The 21969-nt window shown below is 35.8% G+C and overlaps 2 protein-coding genes across 8 annotated transcripts in view; one reads left to right on the forward strand and one right to left on the reverse strand.

Moving 5' to 3' along the window:
• The window catches only part of LOC127866667 (V-type proton ATPase 116 kDa subunit a 1-like), a 58566-nt gene extending 42958 nt beyond the window's left edge, over nucleotides 1-15608 (forward strand). For 3 of the 5 annotated variants that reach the window (XM_052407395.1, XM_052407396.1, XM_052407397.1), the window contains 6 exons: nucleotides 2202-2270; nucleotides 3555-3596; nucleotides 9742-9840; nucleotides 11509-11626; nucleotides 12768-12942; nucleotides 13648-15608. In XM_052407395.1, coding sequence (XP_052263355.1) covers nucleotides 2202-2270; nucleotides 3555-3596; nucleotides 9742-9840; nucleotides 11509-11626; nucleotides 12768-12942; nucleotides 13648-13744 — 600 coding nt within the window. In that variant the 3' untranslated portion in view covers nucleotides 13745-15608. The remainder of the gene's footprint in view (nucleotides 1-2201; nucleotides 2271-3554; nucleotides 3597-9741; nucleotides 9841-11508; nucleotides 11627-12767; nucleotides 12943-13647) is intronic. The other 2 variants (XM_052407398.1, XM_052407399.1) reach the window with 1 other exon arrangement.
• Nucleotides 15609-16304: 696 nt separating this feature from the next.
• Nucleotides 16305-21969, reverse strand: part of LOC127866664 (uncharacterized) — a 103942-nt gene continuing 98277 nt past the window's right edge. For 2 of the 3 annotated variants that reach the window (XM_052407388.1, XM_052407390.1), the window contains 2 exons: nucleotides 18259-18721; nucleotides 16305-16626 (listed from right to left, as the gene is read on the reverse strand). In XM_052407388.1, coding sequence (XP_052263348.1) covers nucleotides 16553-16626; nucleotides 18259-18721 — 537 coding nt within the window. In that variant the 3' untranslated portion in view covers nucleotides 16305-16552. The remainder of the gene's footprint in view (nucleotides 16627-18258; nucleotides 18722-21969) is intronic. The other variant, XM_052407389.1, reaches the window with a different exon arrangement.

The following is a 21969-nucleotide window of genomic DNA, read 5'->3' on the forward strand; positions in this document are numbered from 1 at the left end:
TTTAGACGGAATTATTTATGACAAAGTGACCTAGGGGTGTTTGTGTCCTGAGTCAAGGTTTATTGATCCCCGCCATAGGTGAAGGCATTATTTGTCCTTCCGTCCGTTAATCCGTTTTGAGTTGAAAGTGATTGGGCTGATTTGATTAAAACTTGGTATGAGTGTATGTATGGATTTAAGATGATGATGCACATCAAAGTGCAACGCAAACCATTTGTCAAGAACGGAGTTATGGCCTCTTTTGATTTTAAAAAGACCCTTTTTAAATACGAGTTTTTCTGTCCTGAGGTTTATCTTCAATAATATATAAGCCACATCTACTAACGATAATTTTTCTCAATCATCTGGGGCCAAGTCACATGTAAGACCCATAACCTGACAGGCAAGGATAATGTCACAAGCTGAGGTAAAAGATTGCAGATTGTATTAATAATTCATAGTTTATCCATTAGTTCACTTCGCATCAAGGGATTCTGTAATATCTTTAATAATTGTTCTCTTTAATCTGGCAGTGTGTCACGGGTAGGACTCAGGTCTCTTGGGGCTAGGTCACACAATTCGGTCTAATGTTACAATTTTTTAATCAAATATACCTCATTCTGTTAGGAGTCTATCATACATGTACATCAATACATAATTATAAAAATGCAAACCCCTCGCCTACAAATTTTCTTTTAGTACTGCAGCCATCCATTAACGAAATAAATTAAGTGAGGTATATCAATTCTACGAATTTGTTTGATTCTTTCTTCTGCAGTCCGGCCAGGAGCTACCTTGTGTGCTGTTTCCCTGTTTTACCTTGTCATTGTTTAGAGCTAGAATACTGTTATAATTATTTGTGTGAAGGTTGCGAATCACCCTGCCTTACACAACCGTTTGAAAGACGCAATATTGCTCGCAACAGTGTACCAATCTTTTGTTTGTTTTGCTGCTATATTCTGTATGCAGTGTTTTTGGTGCTGCATCTGAATGCTGTATACATATGAAATATTTCAGGCTTAATGTGGGGTCTGGGATGTGTCATTGATTGGATGAATTAACCAATGCATGGATTGCATTTAATGGAATGAACATTGCTATCAACTTACTACTGAAGGAAAGACATTCAATTAAACCATTTGCATATATGTGCTAGACTCATATCTGGTAATTGTGGACAATAACCCATAATGCATTATAACCCATTATATAGGTTGCTGTGTCCTATTGGATATGGTGTCCTTCTGGCAACCAGGAGGTCATGGGTATGATACCCAACCAAGAACACCAACTACTGGTTCTACCCAGGAAACAAACTTAGGCTTTTGATATAATTCAGCTAAAATAAATAGGTTTAAACTAACCCATAACTGTGGGACAAGCTTGGTGTCATTTATAATGTGCATCAAAGCAGACACTGTTATTAATATTCCAAGGAGTTGAATATCCTGTACTAGTGTATATTGTATGTGTAAATTTAATAATTGCACAGGTACAAGTAATTTGTTGGCTTCATTTTGAGATATCATTTAAATAGTATAACAATAACAGTTGTGCAATTGTATTATTAATGTGCTAGGTTAGACAGCCAGTGTTTTGCATTTCCCTGTAAAAACAAGATTTTAAATGTGCTAGGTTAGACAGCAAGTGTTGTGTATTTCCCTGTTAAAACATGATTATAAATGTTCTAGGTTAGACAGCAAGTGTTGTGCATTTCCCTGTTAAAAAGTGCTTGAGCTGATATTTACTGAAAAACTTACTTTGCTTGCATGCTGTATGCGACATATGGAGTAATCAATAAACCGATCTCTGTCAACAGTACTCTAATAAGACTATTTATTAAATGAAAGGGGTATAAGATATATTGTATGACAACAGGTAATAATTAACATCTACAGGTTGAATGTTTGCACACATTTATACCTGATTAAAGTGAATATTATCCTGTCCCATTTAAATGAATTTTATTTGTCTATACTGAAGCCATATATTGTTACATCAGTGTAACATATACATGACTGTTGATGTGACATTAGTGTAACATATACATGTGTTGATGAGACATCAGTGTAACATATACTGGTGTTGATGTGACATCAGTGTATCATATACCTGTGTTGATTTGACATCAGTGTCACATATACATGTATTGATGTACATCAGTGTAACATATACATGTGTTGATGTGACATCACACTGAAGTTATGTGTGTATGATTTCAGAGGAAGCAGGCACTTGGAGCCACCTCGCACGAGCAACTTGTTAACAACGAGGAACTGGAAGGTCATGAGGTACGTGTAATGTCTTTCTGTCTGTCTCTCTATCTGACTCTCCGTCTTGCTGGCAACAGCTCTGCAGGGTCGGGGTGCTTGGTTTAGTAGACACTGAGATCACTTTTCATTGTGTTTATATAAGCCATGTTCTGGTTTTCTAGTGGAGTATTATTTATGACTTAATGGAGTAGAATAAATGATTTTCAATGTACCATCATGAATGACTTTCAGATGTAGTCATTTTCTTCTCGCAACCATCAATACCCTACCTAATGGTTATGGCAAAGTTTTTCAAAAGCACCATTAACACCAGGAAAGAAGGAAATCCATGTTTACAATGTTTTTTATGTCATGGCCTCGTGATTTTACTTTCAAGAAGAACAAGTATACTATAAATGTCCTTGCCTTTATCATTTATAAACACACTTTGATGTGTTTGTAGTCCCTTAGAAAATCTTATTAAATGCAGTATCCTTTTTACTAGCATCAAGTTTTAAAGATACATGTACTGATGAGTAGCAAACAGCATAAAACCTGAACAGACTGCGAGTTACTTGCAGGCTGTTCTGGTTTTATGCTGGTTGCACATAGCCATTTTCACTTTGCTTCTAAGTGGGAAATAGTTGTTTCTGGAAATAATAAACATATATTTATTGCTGACAAATTAATGTGAACATAATATGCTTATGTTAGATCTATATAAATTTAAAGATGGTACTTTATGATTCATCTTCACAGAGATTTGCAAGCAATTTAAACCATCGATATAAGTGCGACAGTTACTTAAAAATGCTAAGAAAACTTTGAATCATATTTAGAATAATTATTCAAGTAATAAATGCATGTGTTATTATAATATAAATTGTTTACATGTACTGAAGAGAAAGTTTAGTAAGACAGTTTTTTTGGCAAAAAAAAATGTTGAGGGAAATATTGTTTTGTCTTTGTGTAAAATAGAAAATGTAGATGACAAGAGAATGTTTTGTGCATGAAGAAAAGCCAGCATCTGATGAATGTTTAAGTTAGCCAGCATCTGATGAATGTTTAAGTTATTATATTTTCCTTTTTAATCAAAATTGTTGTGTAGACTTTTGACAGAGTTTCCTTACATTTTGAACTATTTTTAATTTCAATGTTTACCTTTCAAGTGTTTATTAATGTCTTTAAGTTGCTGTAATGCTGTATAAATGGGAACAAATGCAAAATAAACAGACAAGGTCAAAATTTAATGATCCTTTATACACTCTTGTTTGCTTGCATGTTAGTTTCTGTCCTGCTATTTCTGTGATGTTTTTTGTTCAGTTGAAAAGCGGTGAAAATGGTAAAACTGGCATAGAGATGGCGGTAAGTGAGTGAGATAGGTGGCCTGTCACAAGGCACGACTGAGCTGCATCTGATATCTGGACAATGTGGGCCATGCTGTGTGAAAAGGGGGTTTAATGCATGTGCGTAAAGTGTCATCCCAGATTAGCCTGTGTAGTCCGCACTAATCAGGGACGACACTTTCCGCTGTTATGACAATTATCGTTTGAAGAAAGTCTCTTCTTAGCAAAGTTAAGACGGAAAGTGTGGACTGCACTGGCTAATATGGGACAACACTTTACGCACATGCTATAAACCCCCTTTTCACATAAAACAGCCCATATTTAAAACATCACTTTAGCTAGGGTCACACTTAAGGGCAGGATAAACAGCCTCCTCATTCGTCCTTGTCTAGATTGATGGAAACTCTTATTACAGCTTTTTTTTGTGTACATCTGTGATGTGTGCAGAGTGTGTTGGCTATTTTCCTCTTTGTACAGATGATCTGATATTGAAGCTGGGATTTTTTATTTGAAATATGAACAGGCTGTGTTGCATTCAAAATAGAGCTCTTCTACTTTACTTCCTTGGCTTTTATTTAATCCTCATGCAAAGGAAGAAATGTCATTTCTTACATTAAATATTGCAAAACAGGATGACCCCCACCTTAAAAAGGGTGGTTAGATGTATTTGGAAATGATAATGCCTTTAATTGTTTAAAAAGCTTTTAGATCAAATCGATTTGTGACTTGGGGCGGGATTTATAAGTCATGCAGATTAATATTTATTTTGGATTTATATCAAGTCTGCCAGCATTAAAACAATGCAATATACTTTTGAGCTCACATAAGCATGAAGTGCTCGTAGTTAGCTATTGTGATCACTCTTTGTCCTGCTTCTGGCGGCGTCAACTATTAGCTCATGAAGGTATTAGAGGCCACATTTTTTATCCAATCATGATAAAACTTGCTAAGTATGTTTATCTTTAAATATATCTAGATAGAGAAATCAAGATTACTAGGTACAATCTGAGAAAAACCTTGTAATCTCTCAAGAGGTCACATTTATGACTGAAAGTCATGAAACTTTGATAAGAATGTTTATCTTGACAAGATATGGGCCTCATTTTAATGTGGGTCATGTGCATTTAGAGACCAGGTAATCAGGTTAAATCTTAGGCCACATTAATGCCTGAATCTTGATGAACTTTTGTCACAATATTTATCTTAAAAATATCTAGTTTAAATCTGCGTTATGTGCATTTAAAAAACTAAGTCAACTGGCATAATCTTATAAAAACAATTATCCCTTTAGATGCCTCATTTTTGTGTCAAATTAATTAAAGTTGGTCATAATGTTTATCTTGACAATAGCTAGACTGAGTTTGGTTTTGGTCATGCTTTATAAAACTTGGTCAGAATGTTTACCTCGACAAAATCTTTGCCAAGTTCCAATCTGGGTCACTTGTGTCCAAAAACTTGGTAATCTGTTCAAATCTTAGAAAAACCTTTGAGGCCACATTTATGTCTTAACCTTGATGAAACTTGGTTATAAGGTTTATCTGAATAATATCTAGTGAAATTTTAATTTTGTCACACCTGTCCATAAACAAGGTTACAATGTCAAGTTTTGACATTTGGTTCCTGGAACTCAGGTGGGCGTTTCAGGGCCATCATGGCCCTCATTCTATCTATTTGTAACCACTACTTATTTCAGTTCCGTTGTCAAATTAGTTACTCACTCTAATTTGCACCTATTTACAGTGAAGTGCACACTAACAAAGTTGTTAATCTTTAGTAACATTGAACCTGTAACAAGCACATGAAACGTTAAACTTTGCTGCATGGGTTTTATTCAAATAAACATAAAATTCATCTGTCCAATTCTTTTTCTGTATATTTAAAATAAGTCAGAAACTGTAACTGCATCCTAGTCAGATACATGTTTGCTCAGTCCTGCTTTGTACACAGGTTAAGTGAGTTGCCCCAGAACAGATTATCTGAGCCTTGTCTGGGAAAACTTGTCTTAATGCATGCGCTTGAAGTGTCGTCCCAGATTTGTACATGAAGTACGCACTGACTTATCTGGGACAGCACTTTGCGCCTTAACTGGATTTTCGTAATGAGGAGATTTACGTTAAACTAAAAATTCCATATAAATTAAAAGTGTTGACCCTGATCAGCCTGTCTGTACTGAACAGGCTCATGTGGAGCACCACTTGTAGCACATGCATGTGCCCAGTGTTCCCAGAACAAGGCTCATTTCACTAGCACTCCTGAAGGCTTGTAGGGTGTGGGGGGTTTATTTATTCACTTGTCTTCATTTTATGACATATATAACCCAGAAAAGAACTCTTTAATTGATGACCCAGAAAGAATCATTTTGAACTCTGACTTCAAAACATTTTTGCTGTAAGAACAAATGTTTACGTTGATAATTATGCGGCGAGCAAAGATGGTCTGCGGTATTTCTAATGTTAGTAGTCCACTTAAGCTTCAGCCCTTTAAAACCAACTTTTTTAACTGGATCTTTACCACACTGCTTGAGGGTGTTTGTTGACACCGCAAAGTTTGATTATCTGCCAAACCAGATATCTCTGTTCAGTAACGGAGCTAAACTTTTTTGATATTGAGGAATTAGTGCTTTTGTATGAAATACAATATGCCTTTTTTGTCCTCTATAATTAACAGTTTTTACACCCCAATGTTATCAAAATTTACCTTTTTATCAAGCTTTAATTTTAACTTTAGGTGGCATAACTGTTAACAAACAGCTGTCATTTAACACACCATGTGCATTGCTCAAACCTTAATGACTGCTTGGTTGACACCAAAGTCACTTACATTTATCATTCAATTCAACTTCAATCCAGCATATATTTCATGAGGTATAGTCGTTTATAAATATGAGTATATTTTAATATCGAGTAACTCTGATTTTTTTTCTATAAAATCGACAATAACTAATACAAACGAGTTTGTTGTTTCTGTATTTTAGACAATACTGACAAACTTGAAAAGGGACCAAGAAAGAGTTAGATATATTTTGAAAGGGTGGAACATGAAAATGAAGAGGGCCACATAATGGGGTGGGGCATAAAAAAATAAATGGTTGGCCCCCTGCCATTCTGCTTTAGCTAAATCCCTATAATATGCTTAATCAAGACAATTAACACAGGCATCAAAATCTGTCTATACTGCCACACAAATAATCTGGTATCTAAAAAAATACTTGTTAGTCCCTGTCACGATAGAACCCATTTGTATGTTATTTAATGTTAAGTATGGGGCCTCATTTTTACGGAGTGGTACATTTGTCAAGTTTTGCAAGTTTTCAGAGTTTTCCGTTTTTTGTTTATAATACGGGTTTCAAGCACGTTTTTGTTAGGCACATTCAGTGTTGTAGAAAATACATTTTAAGCCAAAACACTTTTAAATATGTTTAGTTTTAATAAACTACAATTTCAATTGATCGAATGTATTTAAATTTTCTTATCATTATTACGGAATCTAATTCCCAACTTTTGTTTTAATGAAAATATTGAAAACTATATACTGCCCATTTGTTCAGTTGGAATGAGTTGGATGACAAATACACGGATTGTGGGCTTGTTTCATGTTCAAGCCACTTACAAGTAACTGGAGTGGTGATTGGTCATGAACTTATTTCTTTGGCCATACTGCCCCAACCTCTGATTCATGTAGGGCAATTGTTACTTACTGGCATAAGCATGTGCACATTGTGCTTGTAAACCAGCTCACCCAGGAAAAGTATGAACAAGTTAGCTGATTGGGATGACTAAAATAATAATACAAACAAAATTGCCTGTCTTACTGCACAGGCTAATCTGGGACAAGACTTTCTGCTTTTATGCATTTTTCTGTTTAATGGAAGCCTCTATTAAACAAAATCCAGTCTAGGCGCACAGTGTTGTCCCTGATTAGTTCGTGCAGACTGCAGAGGCTAAACTGGGACAACACTTAACACACATGTATTGAGCCAGGTTTTCCCAGAGTGCAGTGCAAATGGCATTTTGTAAACTGGTTAAGTGCTGTAGTCTACAGTAAACAGGTTGAGTGCTGTATAGTCTACAGTAAACTGGTTGAGTGCTGTATAGTCTACATTTCTAAGTATGGCAGCCCATGCTGGGTTTTGCATTGTAAACTGGTTGAGTGCTGTATAGTCTACATTTCTAAGTATGGCAGCCCATGCTGGGTTTTGCATTGTTTATCATGTCTTCATGTTTTCCTCTAGTCAGAGCACCATAATTTTTCCCATTCCCTTGTTTAATAGTACCATTGTCTTAGAGCTCAGGCACAAACTAGTCAGCATGCCATCCATTGATTGATAGGCCAGTCATTATAGTCTTGTACATAACATGAAGTAGAAACGCATCCTTCAAACATGTACTCCATCTATGACTAGGTTATGAATACATGAACCAGTAGATTAAGCAACTAAATAGTAATAACTGGCAGGCTTGATGTAAATTAATTGTGTCTTGTTCTGAGAAAACTGGGCTTAATTCATGTGCATAAAGTGTCGTCCCAGATTAGCCTGTGAAGTCCGCACAGGCTTATCAGGGACGACACTTTCCGCTTTTATGTTTTTTTTAGTTTCAAGGAAGTCTCTTCTTACCGAAAATCAAGTCTAGGCGGAAAGTGTTGTCCCTGATGAGCCTGTGCAGACTGCACAGGCTAATCTAGGACGCCACTTTAGGCACATGAATTAAGCCCAGTTTTCTCAGAACAAGACACAATAGGCAGGCTTTTTCCGCTCCATTTTGGGAATACGCCACACTGGAATTTTGGGAATTTTGCGTCGTGAAAACCCCCATTTTGGGAAAAAAATTATTCGCAAAATTGGCTCAATTGGGAAAAATAATCGCATGTAAATAGTGTTTCTTATATTTCAAAGAAGCCGTTAACTGGTAAATAACGACTATTTTGATAACTTATTATTGAAATTTTACAAAGTATTATGAACATGTGAGATAAGTGCAGGTTTTTTAATCTGAATTTGGGGAAAAGGCCTGGCCTTTTTTGAGGTGAAAAAAATCGTGCGAAGCGCCGGATTTTGAGGAAAATAAGGAAAGTCTTAAATAATCATTAATATATTTTACAGTTTTTAAAACAAATTCAAGGCAACAGATAATTTTATTATGCAACACTTTCTATTTTCTACACCGGATAAGGTCAACTTATATATTTTTTGGTAAAAAAAAATAAAAAAAAATTTTTTTTTTTTTTTTTTTGGGGGGAATTGGGAATTTTTTTTTTCAATTGGGAAAAAAACAACCAGATTTGCATTGGGAATGGGGCCGAATTTCGGACCCGTGGCATAGGGCGGAAAAAGCCTGATAGGTTAATACATGATGTGCATATTGCTCCTTTTTTTCATTGATTCTATAGTATAAGTTCAGACTACAGTGAACTATGTCAAAACCAAATTTTCTATGAACCAGAATCATCTTTTGTCCAGTCTGTTTGGTTTTCAGTATAGAGGGAGTTAATTGTAGAATATTTGTATAGGTTGTTTACTAACATGCATGTTTATATTTATTCTTCATCAGGCAAGTGGCTTTGTTTATGGTTGGGTATATCTGATTGATATCACAATGTTTTGCATGGACTACATAAGTAATGCTATGACTTTTCAATAGCCCCTCCCCCCAAAACAAATTAATTGTGTAAGAATTGAAGTAGAGTGCCAAGTGTTGATTAATTAGATTGTTACATTTTGGCATCTGTAATTGATGAACAAATTGAGAAATTTAATTAAATTCATATATAGCTATCTTTTCCAGGGATTGCATGAGGGGGACATAAGTGATAGATGGGTTCACAACTTAAAAAACAAATTGAGCGGCACTCTTAGAAAACAGGACGTCATGCATGTGCGTAAGGTGTCGTCCAATATTAGCCTGAAAACAAGTAGATCGGCTCATCAGGGACGACACTTTCTGCTTTTATTATCTTTTTTTGTTAAAAGGAATTTTCTATTAGGGAAAATCAAGTGTTTTTGTATAGGCAAAAAGTGTTCTACCTGATTAGCCAGTGGGGACTGCACAGGCTAATTTGAGACAACACTTTATGCAGATGCATTAAACCCATTTTTCCCAGATTGAAGCTCAATTTGAATGCATTTTTCTGCTCCATAACTTGAGAATATGTTGTATGTTGTTCAGGGTGTGAGCAGCAGTCACGTTGCAGTGGCGGTCTCCATCAATGGAGGGACGGGCCAGACTGCAGTCACCATGGACGAGCATGAGGAGGAGGAGGAGAAGGTTTGTCAGCCATTTCCTTGACAATGTTTTGTTGAATTTCTCATAAAAAAAGCATCCATAGATGCAAGTGTAAAACTGTTATTTATTACACAAATCACCATTACACGTTGTTACTTGTGGGATGCTGGTTCCCGCGGGAGTGTATGCAAGTGACAGCTTAAAAGAATTACTGAAAATTATGGTATAGAAATTTATTTATTTCATAAAATATTTTTGTGTTGCACTTCCATGAAAATTAAACATAAAAATAATCCTGAATATTGCATAATCTCAAACCACTGTGGTTTGTACAGGTTTTTAAACCGCTAGGTCATGTGTTTAATTGGGCGGAGCAATCGTCTTCCAAGCAAGATATCACTGTCAGGTCTTAATGTGCTGAACATTAACTTGTTATGAGCTTTACAGAAGTGTTGAACTTCTTGGTCAATGTGGAATGTCATGATGTGTGATACAGTAACCATAATTATCAGGGATCATATTTTCCCGCAACATCAATCGGTCCGGATATAAATGGGGAAAAGTATCCGAAAATGTATATCCGAAATCATGACAAATTACGTTAAAATATATACCATTGATTTTGCCATTCATGAAGGTGGTATAATAACATGTACAAGTTAAATTTCCTAAGCCATTTTTTTATAGACGGAACGAGTTTTCTCAACTAGTTTTATCATTTGGTATTTCATTGTTGTTTCGTGTGCTGTTTTATCAGACTTTTATCATCGTTGTCAATATTATTAATCTGTGTAAGTCTATACCGATGTTTTAAATTGTTGTCGACTCGATAATAGCTTACAAACATGCACTGAACCAAACAAATGTCTGTGCGTAGGTTGGCAACTGACAACAACAAACCAAATAATTAAGAAATAATATGTTGTCAAATCACCCACGGCCGATAGTTTAGATGCGTAGGAATTTAATCACGAGAGCGAAGCATTTGAAACCACGCATCTAATTTTCCGGTCGTGAGTTATTTAACAACAAAGTATAAAGTACACGAATTATTTCGATTCTAACACGGTTTTACTAAAGATTTATTCAATGTATATTATTTTTCTTGTGTACTATTTTATGTGAAGTTCCGCCATAAAAATAACTTTCGGCTGTTCTGTCGATCAGATCCGCGACTTTCATTCTTAATTATATTACCGGATTATTACGTTGGTGGAAAATGTATCGGCATGTTTTGTTTAGTTACAGTGCGTGCATTCAGACGCGTCTTTTCGGATGCGTCTTTAATCCGCTGTTTACAAGTTTTTGATTCTTGGTCTGACGTGCAATAAACCGGTCCTGACCGGTTTAGAGACTGCAGCGAATGGTTTATCACACCTAATCCAGATAAGAATGTCATTAGGGTGTGTTAACATGTACACTGTGTAATCGATTTTATGACATGGGAATTTTAATAGCAAACAGAATCGGACCGACTGTTTGGGATTTTCAAGCGGTCTCTCATGACCCCAATCGGTCTAGGACCGACAAAACCGAAAAAAATATGACCACTGATAATTATATTATCTTGTTCTCTCTCTTATCTTTCTTGTCAAATTCAGTGAATATTTTTGGCTTTTGACAAGCTCAACAGTGATCATGAAAGTATAATCCTGCAATAATTGTTTCAACATGTGATGACACCCTGATGCTGATTTTTGTGTATTTCAGTTTGACTTTGGCGAGCTGTTTGTGGGTCAGGCTATCCACACCATTGAGTACTGCCTTGGTTGTGTGTCCCACACCGCCTCCTACCTGCGACTCTGGGCCCTCAGTCTTGCCCACGCACGTATGTATCCTCCCTGCACCAGCCCCACAACGACAAACACCCTTGATGTCAAATTCAGTCTCAAGGTTATATTCTGACCTTTGAGAAGGCTCTTTTGATTTGAGCATAAATAAACATAATTATGTTGAAAATTGTAGATAAATTATGAGAATGATTTTAATTTAAATGAAATTAACACTTCATTGGGCGACTGGTTGCATATTTGAGAAACATTTTTGTGTTATTCATGCATCAAACTGAAAAAATAAAATAATTATGAGTTTGAAATGGTATGCTTTCCAATGTTATTGTTTGAAAAATATTATTATACCCCCACAAACGAAGTTTAGGGGGGTATATAGGAGTGAGCTTGTGGTCTGTCGGTCCATATTCAGTGTCCGCTCTCTTATTCAAGTAGTTTTCATCCAATCTTCACCAAACTCTAGATGATGTCTAGGTCAAGTTTGAATATGGGTCATGTCGGGTTAAAAACTAGGTCACAAGTCACTAAGTGCGTTTTAAACATTGAGCATGTTGTCCGCTCTCTAATTCAAGTATTTTTTACATGATCTTCACCGAACTTGGTCAGAAGTTGTATCTAGTAACTATTAGAATAAAATCCCAACATTTTGTATCATATTTCAATATGTGATTTTTTATATGAATAAAGTTTTAAGCCTCAATTAGCCTTTGAATGTGCCTGTTTATTGATTAAAAAGTCATTTATATTTGAGCTGCGCTCTGTGAAAAGGGGGTTTAATGCATGTAATCAGGGACAACACTTTACGCCTAAACTTAATTTTTGCTAACAGACTTTCTTGAAATGAAAAAAATAAACGCGGAAAGTGTCATCCCTGATTAGCCTGTGCAAACTTCACAGGCTTATCTGGGACAACACTATGCACTTGCATTAAACCCCCTTTTCAGAGAGCACGGCCCATTTCTTTTTTATGCTCCCACAAAACTTATTTTGGAGGAGCATATAGTCGCCGCTTCTGTCTGTCTGTCCGTGCACAATTTTTGTCCGGGCTATTTCTCAGCAACTAATAACTGGAATTCAGTTTCTTGTTATTGAGAAATAATTGTTCAAATGGAGATCTTCCCCATGTTTTGCCACTTTCAAACCTATGACCCCTCATGTACTTTCCTTGTGATGTTACAGAGCTGTCCGAGGTGCTGTGGGGCATGCTGTTCCGTGCGGGCCTGAAGATGGATGCTCCCTACTGGGGTGGTATTATTGTCTGGGCCGTGTTTGGTGCCTTTGCGGTCCTCACTGTCTGTGTACTGCTGGTCATGGAGGGGCTCTCTGCTTTCCTGCATACCTTGCGTCTACACTGGTACGTGCTAATGGCCTGCATATACTGTAGTCTCTTACATTTTTAGCTCAACGTTTTCAGAGAAAACCCCGAGGTATTGTCATAGCCAGCTCGTCGTGTTGTCCGCCGTATGCTAAAACCTTAACATTGGCTCTAAAATCAAAGTGCTTCCACCTTCAACTTTGAAACTTCATATGTAGATGCACCTCGACGAGTTCTACATGCCACACCCATTTTGGGGGTCACTAGGTCAAGGTCACTGTGACCTCTAACAAAAAAAATCAAAAAATCTGACAAGCTTTCATTTATTCAAAACTTCACCGGTAGCCGAGCGTGGCACCCGTTATGCGGTGCTCTTGTTTAGGATTTATTATCAACTCTCCTGTTTTTGTAAGATTACTTGTTTGCATGAGACAGTTAATACTATAATGTCATCAAATTAGTTTCTTCTTACAAACTCTCTTTATAACTGAAAAAGCCCTAGATACCATAATTTATATCCAACATGTCAACTTATGATAGGAGACCCGCAATATTTTATTGACAAACAACAGGAAAGTCGCATTAAGACAGTGAAAAACACCTACGGTGTATTTACAGGTTTAAATAATTTGTAATGTCACATTTATTTATTACGAATTTTACTTTCCAGCCAAAAAGATATTGACGTATCTGCTTTTAAAGTGCATGTGCATGTTCTATTGTATTATCTATGTGTCTGTGTAGGGTGGAGTTCCAGAGCAAGTTCTACCATGGAGACGGTTACCTGTTTGATCCGTTCAATTTCAAGGAGCAGATGGACCCCACCTTGGAGGACAAGTAGACGGACCACCACTGGGGAAAACTACATCTAGCCAAGGACTTCATACATTATAGAGCTACATATAACCAGGATATGTGACAAAAACGTCAGTGAATTTTATCAGGGGAAAAAACTTCAGTGAGAAATATCAGACTTAGAGTGAATCTAGCCCAATAGCTTGGAAACTGTGTTATGGAATTATGCATTGTCACCAAGTGCCTTGTACAACTTGTGTAGGCTACACAAATGTTATTGTTACTTCATTTTAATTGAATGCTTGCAAAGAAACTTAAGTTGTTATTTTAATAATCCAGATTGATTTATATAGAATCCAATTTATAATTTTGCTAAAATATGTTAACACCAATATTTTTTCAATGTTTAAAACAAAACGAATTTGTGGATGTCTTCCAATTATTTTTTGAAAATGAAAACATTCCATTTTAAATTTTAGTGTCATTGTTTCTTTTGTTTTATATAGAGAAATGTTACAAACTTCACTGAAATTTTAGGAAAAGATTCATGACTTAAAGACAAAGAATAACAAGGAGGTTCAAATGACAACTTTATCTCCTGTTGAGATTCTTTTGACCTTGAAGAGGTGACCTTGACTTTCAGTCGTCTTGATTGAAATTGACTCATAACTTCTGAATATAATCTCAAGGACATTAACAGCAGTAGAAATTTCCGTAATATAATTATTGGAAATATGAAGCATATATGAAAACTAAATGTACACTCATTTTACAATGTCGTAACATTTTTAGCTCACCTGAGCACAACGTGCTCATGGTGAGCTTTTGTGATTGCTTTTTGTCCGTCGTCCGTTGTGCTGCGTCAACATTTGCCTTGTTAACTCTCTATAGGCCACATTTATTGTCCAATCTTCATGAAATTTGGTCAGAAGATTGGGTTCAATGATATCTTGAATGAGTTCAAAAATAATTACGTTTGCTTGAAAAACATGGCTGCCAAGGGGTAGGGCATTTTTCCTTATATGGCTATAGTAAAATCTTGTTAACACTCTAGAGGCCACATTTATTGTCTGATCTTCATAAAACTTGGTCAGAAGATTCATTCCAATAATATCTTGGATGAGTTCGAAAATGATGCTGGCTGGTTGAAAAACATGGCCGCCAGGGGCATTTTTCCTTATATGGCTATAGTAAAACATTGTTAACACTCTAGAGGCCACATTTATTTTCCAATCTTCATGAAACTTGCTGAGAAGATTTGTCCCACTGATATCTTGGATGAATTCAAAAATGGTAACCTTTGCTTGAAAAACATGGCTGCCAAGGGGCGGGGCATTTTTCCTTGTATGGCTTTATATGGTTATAGTAAAACCTTGTTAACACTCTAGAGGCCACATTTATTTTCCGATCTTCATGAAACTTGGTCAGAAGATTTGTCCCAATAATATCTTGTTATCTCAGGTGAGCGACTTTGGGCCTTTCAGGCCCTCTTGTTGTATTGTGTGGTGCTTAAAATTAGATTGTCATTTAGCATATTGAAGATATTGCATGAGAAACATGCAGACTATAGCGCTTAATGACAATTAATTTTACTACTTAATTAGTTCCTTTCCATGAAGAACACAAAACCTTCGCTTCAGTACCCTGAATGTTCTTTCAATAACATTTCTGGCGTCTTAAAAGTGTCGTCATGCTTGATTTTGTCCAGTGTAATCCTTAATCATTGACGTATCACTTTAGGGACCGTAAATCTGTCAAATAGTTGAATTTGTCTAAGTCAAATACATTGCTTTTTTTTTTAAAACGTGCACCTGTTTTGTTTTCTTAAAATCGCTTACCAAAACTATATACTTCAAAAGATAAAGTGTTTTGTATGATAATTGTTATCATAATAAAAAAAAAAAGCTACAGATTTTTAGTCCAGTTATCATTATAACTTCCTCAGAATATATGCTATAGTGAAACCTTATTAATACTGTATATTAGGGACTTTAGGACTAGCTCAAACTAATTCTTCAAATATCTCTGCATTTAGTGAAAAAATGTTCCCATACCATTCTAAAACTTTGCTGCCAGGGGAGGTACTTTCCTTTACACGGCTATAGTGAAGCTTTGTGAACAGTCTGCAAGTATCTTTTTACCAAAACTCCTTGAGGTTTGCTAATGAAACTTGCTTAGAACATTAGTGTTAATATCTCCACTGAGTTTTGAATGGTTCTCAAAAGGTCACAAAAGCTGTTCAAGCAGTTCACTTCCATATTTTACATAGGGGCCTTGTATTAATAAAGATTTTTTTTCCCCCCAAGGAATCGTGCATTTTCTTATGTGATTGTATAACAGAACATTTCTTAAGTCTGTTTTTTTATTTCTAATGGTTTATAATTAGTTGGTTAAAACCTTTTTTAATATTTGAGCCACGATATGCGTTAACAATGCTTCATTAATGTGCGTAGTGTTTTCCCAGATAAGCCTGTGCAGTTCACATCACTTTTTTGCTGTCATTGGAGTTTTCATTAAAAGTGTCGTCCCTGATAAGCAAGGCTCAGCTGAGGCATCATTACACACACATTGAGACCAGTTGTCTTTTATATTCAAAACCAGGCAAATAAAAGTTGAAGTGGTTTTAATATAGTAACAATGTAAATAAAAATCCAGACAAACTTGAATGTGAATAATATTACTTATAGCAATTATTACTTTTAAACAGTTTTTAAATAAATAAATAAGTCAACATTTCTTAATACATTTAAAATGATCCGTCACCATTAAACTAGGCATATGCTTCATAGTAAAAACTAGACATGTGCACAGCCTGGTAATGGTTGCCTCGTTCAGATATTGTTGTCTGCTGATCTCACAGAAGGATCAAGGCTGACGCCATCAGCATGAGGAGGGTGGTGAACAAGGATACTGCTACCTGGGTGCCAACTGAAAGGCAGGCAAATAATATTTAAACACTAAGACTATAGCAATCATACAGAATTCGAGGTTATCTGTTAAGCAATCAACTCTTAAGTTATACAGGTGAAACTGTCAATTACTGAAAGATGCACTGCAAAATCTAGGGATCCAATGGGTATTACATTGAGGTCAAGATGGATATCAAGAATTTAAGAGTTAAGTGGAAAAAAATAAATATTAACATAATAATATGTTGGCTTTTCCCAAGTTTGGAGTTGCTAGTTTTTGTGTGCAGAACATAACTACATACTGTAAAATTCTTGAGCAAAGAATAACTTAAGGAGTTTTCAATAGATCAATTTGAACTTTTTTATTTTGATAAAAGGTTTTGTGGAAAGGTCAAAGAAAAAGTACCATGACCACTCCTTCATTATTTAATGGTGTTTTGTTAATATTCTTGTCTGTCCATTAAGATTATTCCATGTACTTTGTCGACCCTTCATTTAAATGCTGTTGATACATTTTGTTAGATATTACAACCATTTTTTTCTGAGCATGCGCTTTCCACGGTTGACATATAAATCAATAGACCGGGGCAAATTTATTTGCTAGTACTATATTTTATTTGTTTGCATCAGTGTAGTTACCAGGCATACAAAGCTGACATTTTACACATCTTCGAAAGAAGAATGACCTCATTAACAATAGATTTAAAATTATGAAAGTACACAAATGCAAATGTGAAAATCTTCCAAATTTATGTTTCAGCCAATAGCTTCTTTTCCAGTTTGTTAGGTAGGCAGTGTATGAAATATTACAGCAGCAGGGCTCGACAATAATTTTTTAAGCCTATTGTCCAGTCGGACAAGTAGACCAAAATTCCACTTGTCCTGACCAAAAAGCAACTTGTCCTGATCATTATATCTTATTCTGCTCAGTACTGTGCAAAATAATGAAATAATGCAAAATGCTCAAATCATAAAGACTTTAATGGTTCAAAATACATGTTAACATAATTGTAGGCCATTTCAATACCTAAAGGTATTTTTTAAGTGTCCTGTTATTTTGAAGACGAAAAACAAAAGGAAAGCAGATTAGACATTTTTAAGCAGAAGACATTGTACTAACCAAAACAAAACACAAATGGGAATGATGTCGTAAAATCATTCTATACATAGAGATGATGTTGTTACATAAGTTGTCTGTAAGATCGGTGTGTACCGGTGTCGTAAAATGCATATTCTTTACAAAGGAGAATATTTTTGTTATCTTGGCAAAGAAAAATGTTAAGGGTTGCTTCCCTTGTGAACAGTGCGGTGTAGTATTACATGCAACTATCGGAATATCTCGCGCTTTGTCGTTTAAACGTAAACAAAATATAATTGAAAAAGTTGTGTGGTAATTCCACAGAAATAACGGATTTAAAGGCATTTTTTCTAAGTAATTAAATTATAACGACCACTTGTCCCGTCGGACAAGCAAATTCTTTATTTACTTGTCCGGACCAACAATTTGGTTGTCCCGGACAGTCGGACTACCGTTAATGTCGAGCCCTGCAGCAGTACAATAGAAATAGACCTAACATACATTATCATATTACAACAAACAGAGTACGTTTTAATACAACACAATTTAACAATATATGTTACACAAGCTTACCAGATGCTCCGCCAGTCTTGGCAGTGGTAGTTTCTGCAGGCTTGGTAGTGGTATCTGCTGCAGGCTTGGCAGTGGTGGCGTTTGCAGGCTGGACAGTGGTAGCGTTTGCAGGCTGGACAGTGGTAGCGTTTGCAGGCTGGACAGTGGTAGCATTTGCAGGCTGGACAGTGGTAGCATTTGCAGGCTGGACAGTGGTAGCGTTTGCAGGCTTGGCAGTGGTGGCGTTTGCAGGCTGGACAGTGGTAGCGTTTGCAGGCTTGGCAGTGGTGGCGTTTGTAGGCTGGACAGTGGTAGCGTTTGCAGGCTTGGCAGTGGTAGCGTTTGCAGGCTGGACAGTAGAAGCACCAGTGGCTAGTTCTGTCAGTTTGTTGACCTGCTCACTGGATAGAGCCAGTTTCTGTATGGCCGTAACTGCCACTGCCTGGCGGTCAGAGAGCATGGACAACTGTTCCATACTGAGCTCCTGTGCAAACAGAACAAGAGCCTTCCATAACATTTTTCACAATCATGAAGACAATTTTTAGTATGTTATTTGAAAATATCTAAGTTTGACCCTTGACCATAAATTGTGACCTTGACCATAACCCAGTAACATGGTTCATTGGTGTGACAATCTCATTTTTATGATTATTTTTGCCAACTTATTTGAAAGTACACTTGCTGGACATAGTTCTGCTCTGTAATAAGTGTTAAGGACTACTTTAAAAAAGATCTGACCTTGAATTTTGAACCTGACAAAACAATTTGTCTCATCAAGTTTATCACTTACGAAAAGTTCTTTTAAAATCCATACATACTGGTTAGAGTAATGCTAAAAAAAAGTGTTTTGGACTAATTTCCTCAATTTGAATTTTGACCTTGGACACAGGGACCTGGTTCTTATGTGACACACTCTTCTCATAATTCCAATCAGTTCTGCCAAGTAATTAAAAAATCCATTCATGCTAAGCAAAGATGCTCTGGACAAAGTACAAAGGATTTACCGGTACTTTATTTTGTTTACATGACATTTCGAGGATACGTGAAATCGGCCATATTCGTTAGACCTTAAATTCCTTGATTTTCTTAAATTTTCGTGTCTTAAAAGACTTCAGACATAAACGTTCCTAAAATTTTGTGGTTGAGCCAACTCATACAAATCCACAAACATTTGTGCCCAAAGAATAATGTTGGTTTCAGGATTATTGACTGACTTTTATCAATTTAGCTAGAAACTTGACTTGACCTGGTTTGTGTGCACAATACTTTGCCAGAACATGCATAGACTTCTGCCATAGACAACCTTATTCTTAAGATAAACATTGATCCTGCAGCTCAATTATTTTATAGAAGGAAAGAAGACTTGTTGTATAACTTGTGCTTTACATGCTTAACAGCCTTTATGCTGCTAATACATTCACATTATGGACTAATTATTTAGGCCTTTTATTACCGGTTAAAGGTCAAATTTTAGTCGATTAAACTGACTAAAATGTATTTGTTATAAAATTTCATTACAAATGCCTAATGAATTTATACATTTCAAATCAAATGTACTGTATAAGAATAATAGCTGTCGTTTATTCATCCAATACAACGTTGCTATTCATTTTTGAAAAGAATCTAAAACAACCAATTGCATGCACCTGTCTGTTGATGTAGACACCTGATTGCCTCATTTAGTTGAAGCCAATAAGTGTCGCGAAATTTGGAAACGCTATTGCATTAAAATATGATGCATGTTTGTGTTTAGGATGAATAATTAGAATAAAATGTGAATAATTTTTCGGAATATAAGGCCTGAATGAAACCAGAGTGATTTGCATCGTAGATGTATTTAATAATGTAGAGTGATCTCGAATAAGACAATATTTTTAGAGTTTTGGTTAAACAAATGTTTGATAAAAGTGTCAGTGACTTGAAGAGTGTAAAATATGTTAATTAAGGTGCATTGTTCTTTTACTTTTTAATGGGAGTTGACACAGAATTTAAAGGGTAATGTCTTTGATGAATAGGTCGTTTTGTTAGTTGATCAAAGAATGTCTATCCATAAAGCTTGCTTACATTAACTGTTTAAAATGGGAAAGGGTGTTTGAATAATTTATCTTGATAGCCGTGTACAGGTTTGCTGCATGCAGTTTTATACTATATCATGAAAGAAAACAAAACTAGATAAAAAATAAACCCCATGATTTTAATTCATACAAAAAATGTGGTAAGTAGAGCCAGGCCAGAAGAGGTTTGACTTAAATATGACAGTTAGTAACAAGATATGTGTTTGTCAGAACACTATGTCCCCTTTTGCGCTGCTTTGGAGCTATATATTTGACCTTTGACCTTGAAGGATGACCTTGACCTTTCACCACTCAAAATGAGATACACATGCATGCCAAATATCAAGTTGCTTTCTTCAATATTGCAAAAGTTATTGCAAATGTTAAAGTTGGTGCAAACCAACCAACAGACCAACCAACCAACCAACAGACAGGGCAAAAACAATATGTCCCCCACTATAGTGGTGGAGGACATAAAAAGTGTGTTTATAGAACATATGAAGAAGTGTTGTTTATAGACAAAAACACATTTTTAAGTAAAATTAATTTTAATTATTAAATACTTACCTGCTATCTATTAGCTTACTCCTTTCCAAGGGGAATTAACTAATCCGGAAAATTAACTGGTAACCGGCCACCTCCATAGTGCAATTTAGACTAGGTTAAACATAGTGCAATGCAACCCAGGCAAAAACCAGTAACCAGCCCTCAATATTCTTTCAATATATATACAAAAATATTAATCAAATAGTGGGGTGGGAGATGGGACTCACCGATAGAAGGTATTTAATAATTAAAATTAATTTTACTTAAAAAATTTGTTTTAATGTCATAAATACGTTACCTGCTATCTATAAGCTGATTTTGCAGTTTGGGAGGGAAGGTTTGTATATATTTTCCCATCACAGTAGAACCCATATACCAGGTTATCAGCTAATGATAGCAAAACCCAAAACAAGGGTTATAAGCTAATCTTCCTTAGAACGGTATTAATTGCGACTTCTTTGACAGAGTAAGTATGTCAACGTCGTAAAAGACACTACCGTTGGTGAAATCACAACAACACCAAACATATACAAATTGTATTGTTGGCACTTCAGAAAACGAAGATAAAAACATGAAAAAGGTGGTTGGATTCCTCCAGAAAACAGCTTGGAGCATGTCAGAAAGTGGGGTGTGATTAATATACGCCAACGAAACAACCAGAGCTCTTAATTCATGCAGTCAGATCCTAAAAAGGAATGAATTCTAAGATTAGAGATAAGAGTAAACCTTCCTTGGTCGAGGTCTAACCCCGAGAAATAGAAGCCGCAGACACATCTCCCCCTCCTCTTTTTTTAGGGAAATGAAGAGTGTCTTTTGAGAACCTTGAATGAACTTACACTGCTGAGATAGAACTTCAAAGCCCCGATTGGCCATAGAAGTTTATCTTCATCTTCATGTCTACCAGATTAAGAAAAACTTGTAAAACTTGAAGATTTTTAGAAGCCATATAGAGGAATTGATATTAAGCAAGGAATCCTGACTGACACAACAAAGTGAAGACGACATTAGACCCAACAGAAATTTGTCGTATTCAACAGAAAAAACATGAATTTCACTTCTCAGTATGGTAAAAGCCGTAATAAGAAGGAAATCCGTATTCAAATTACATTGGAACTGTTAATAAGCATAATGA

The sequence above is a fragment of the Dreissena polymorpha genome, chromosome 2 (genome assembly GCF_020536995.1).
Source record: "Dreissena polymorpha isolate Duluth1 chromosome 2, UMN_Dpol_1.0, whole genome shotgun sequence".
In the NCBI taxonomy this organism is placed as follows: Eukaryota; Metazoa; Mollusca; class Bivalvia; order Myida; family Dreissenidae; genus Dreissena; species Dreissena polymorpha.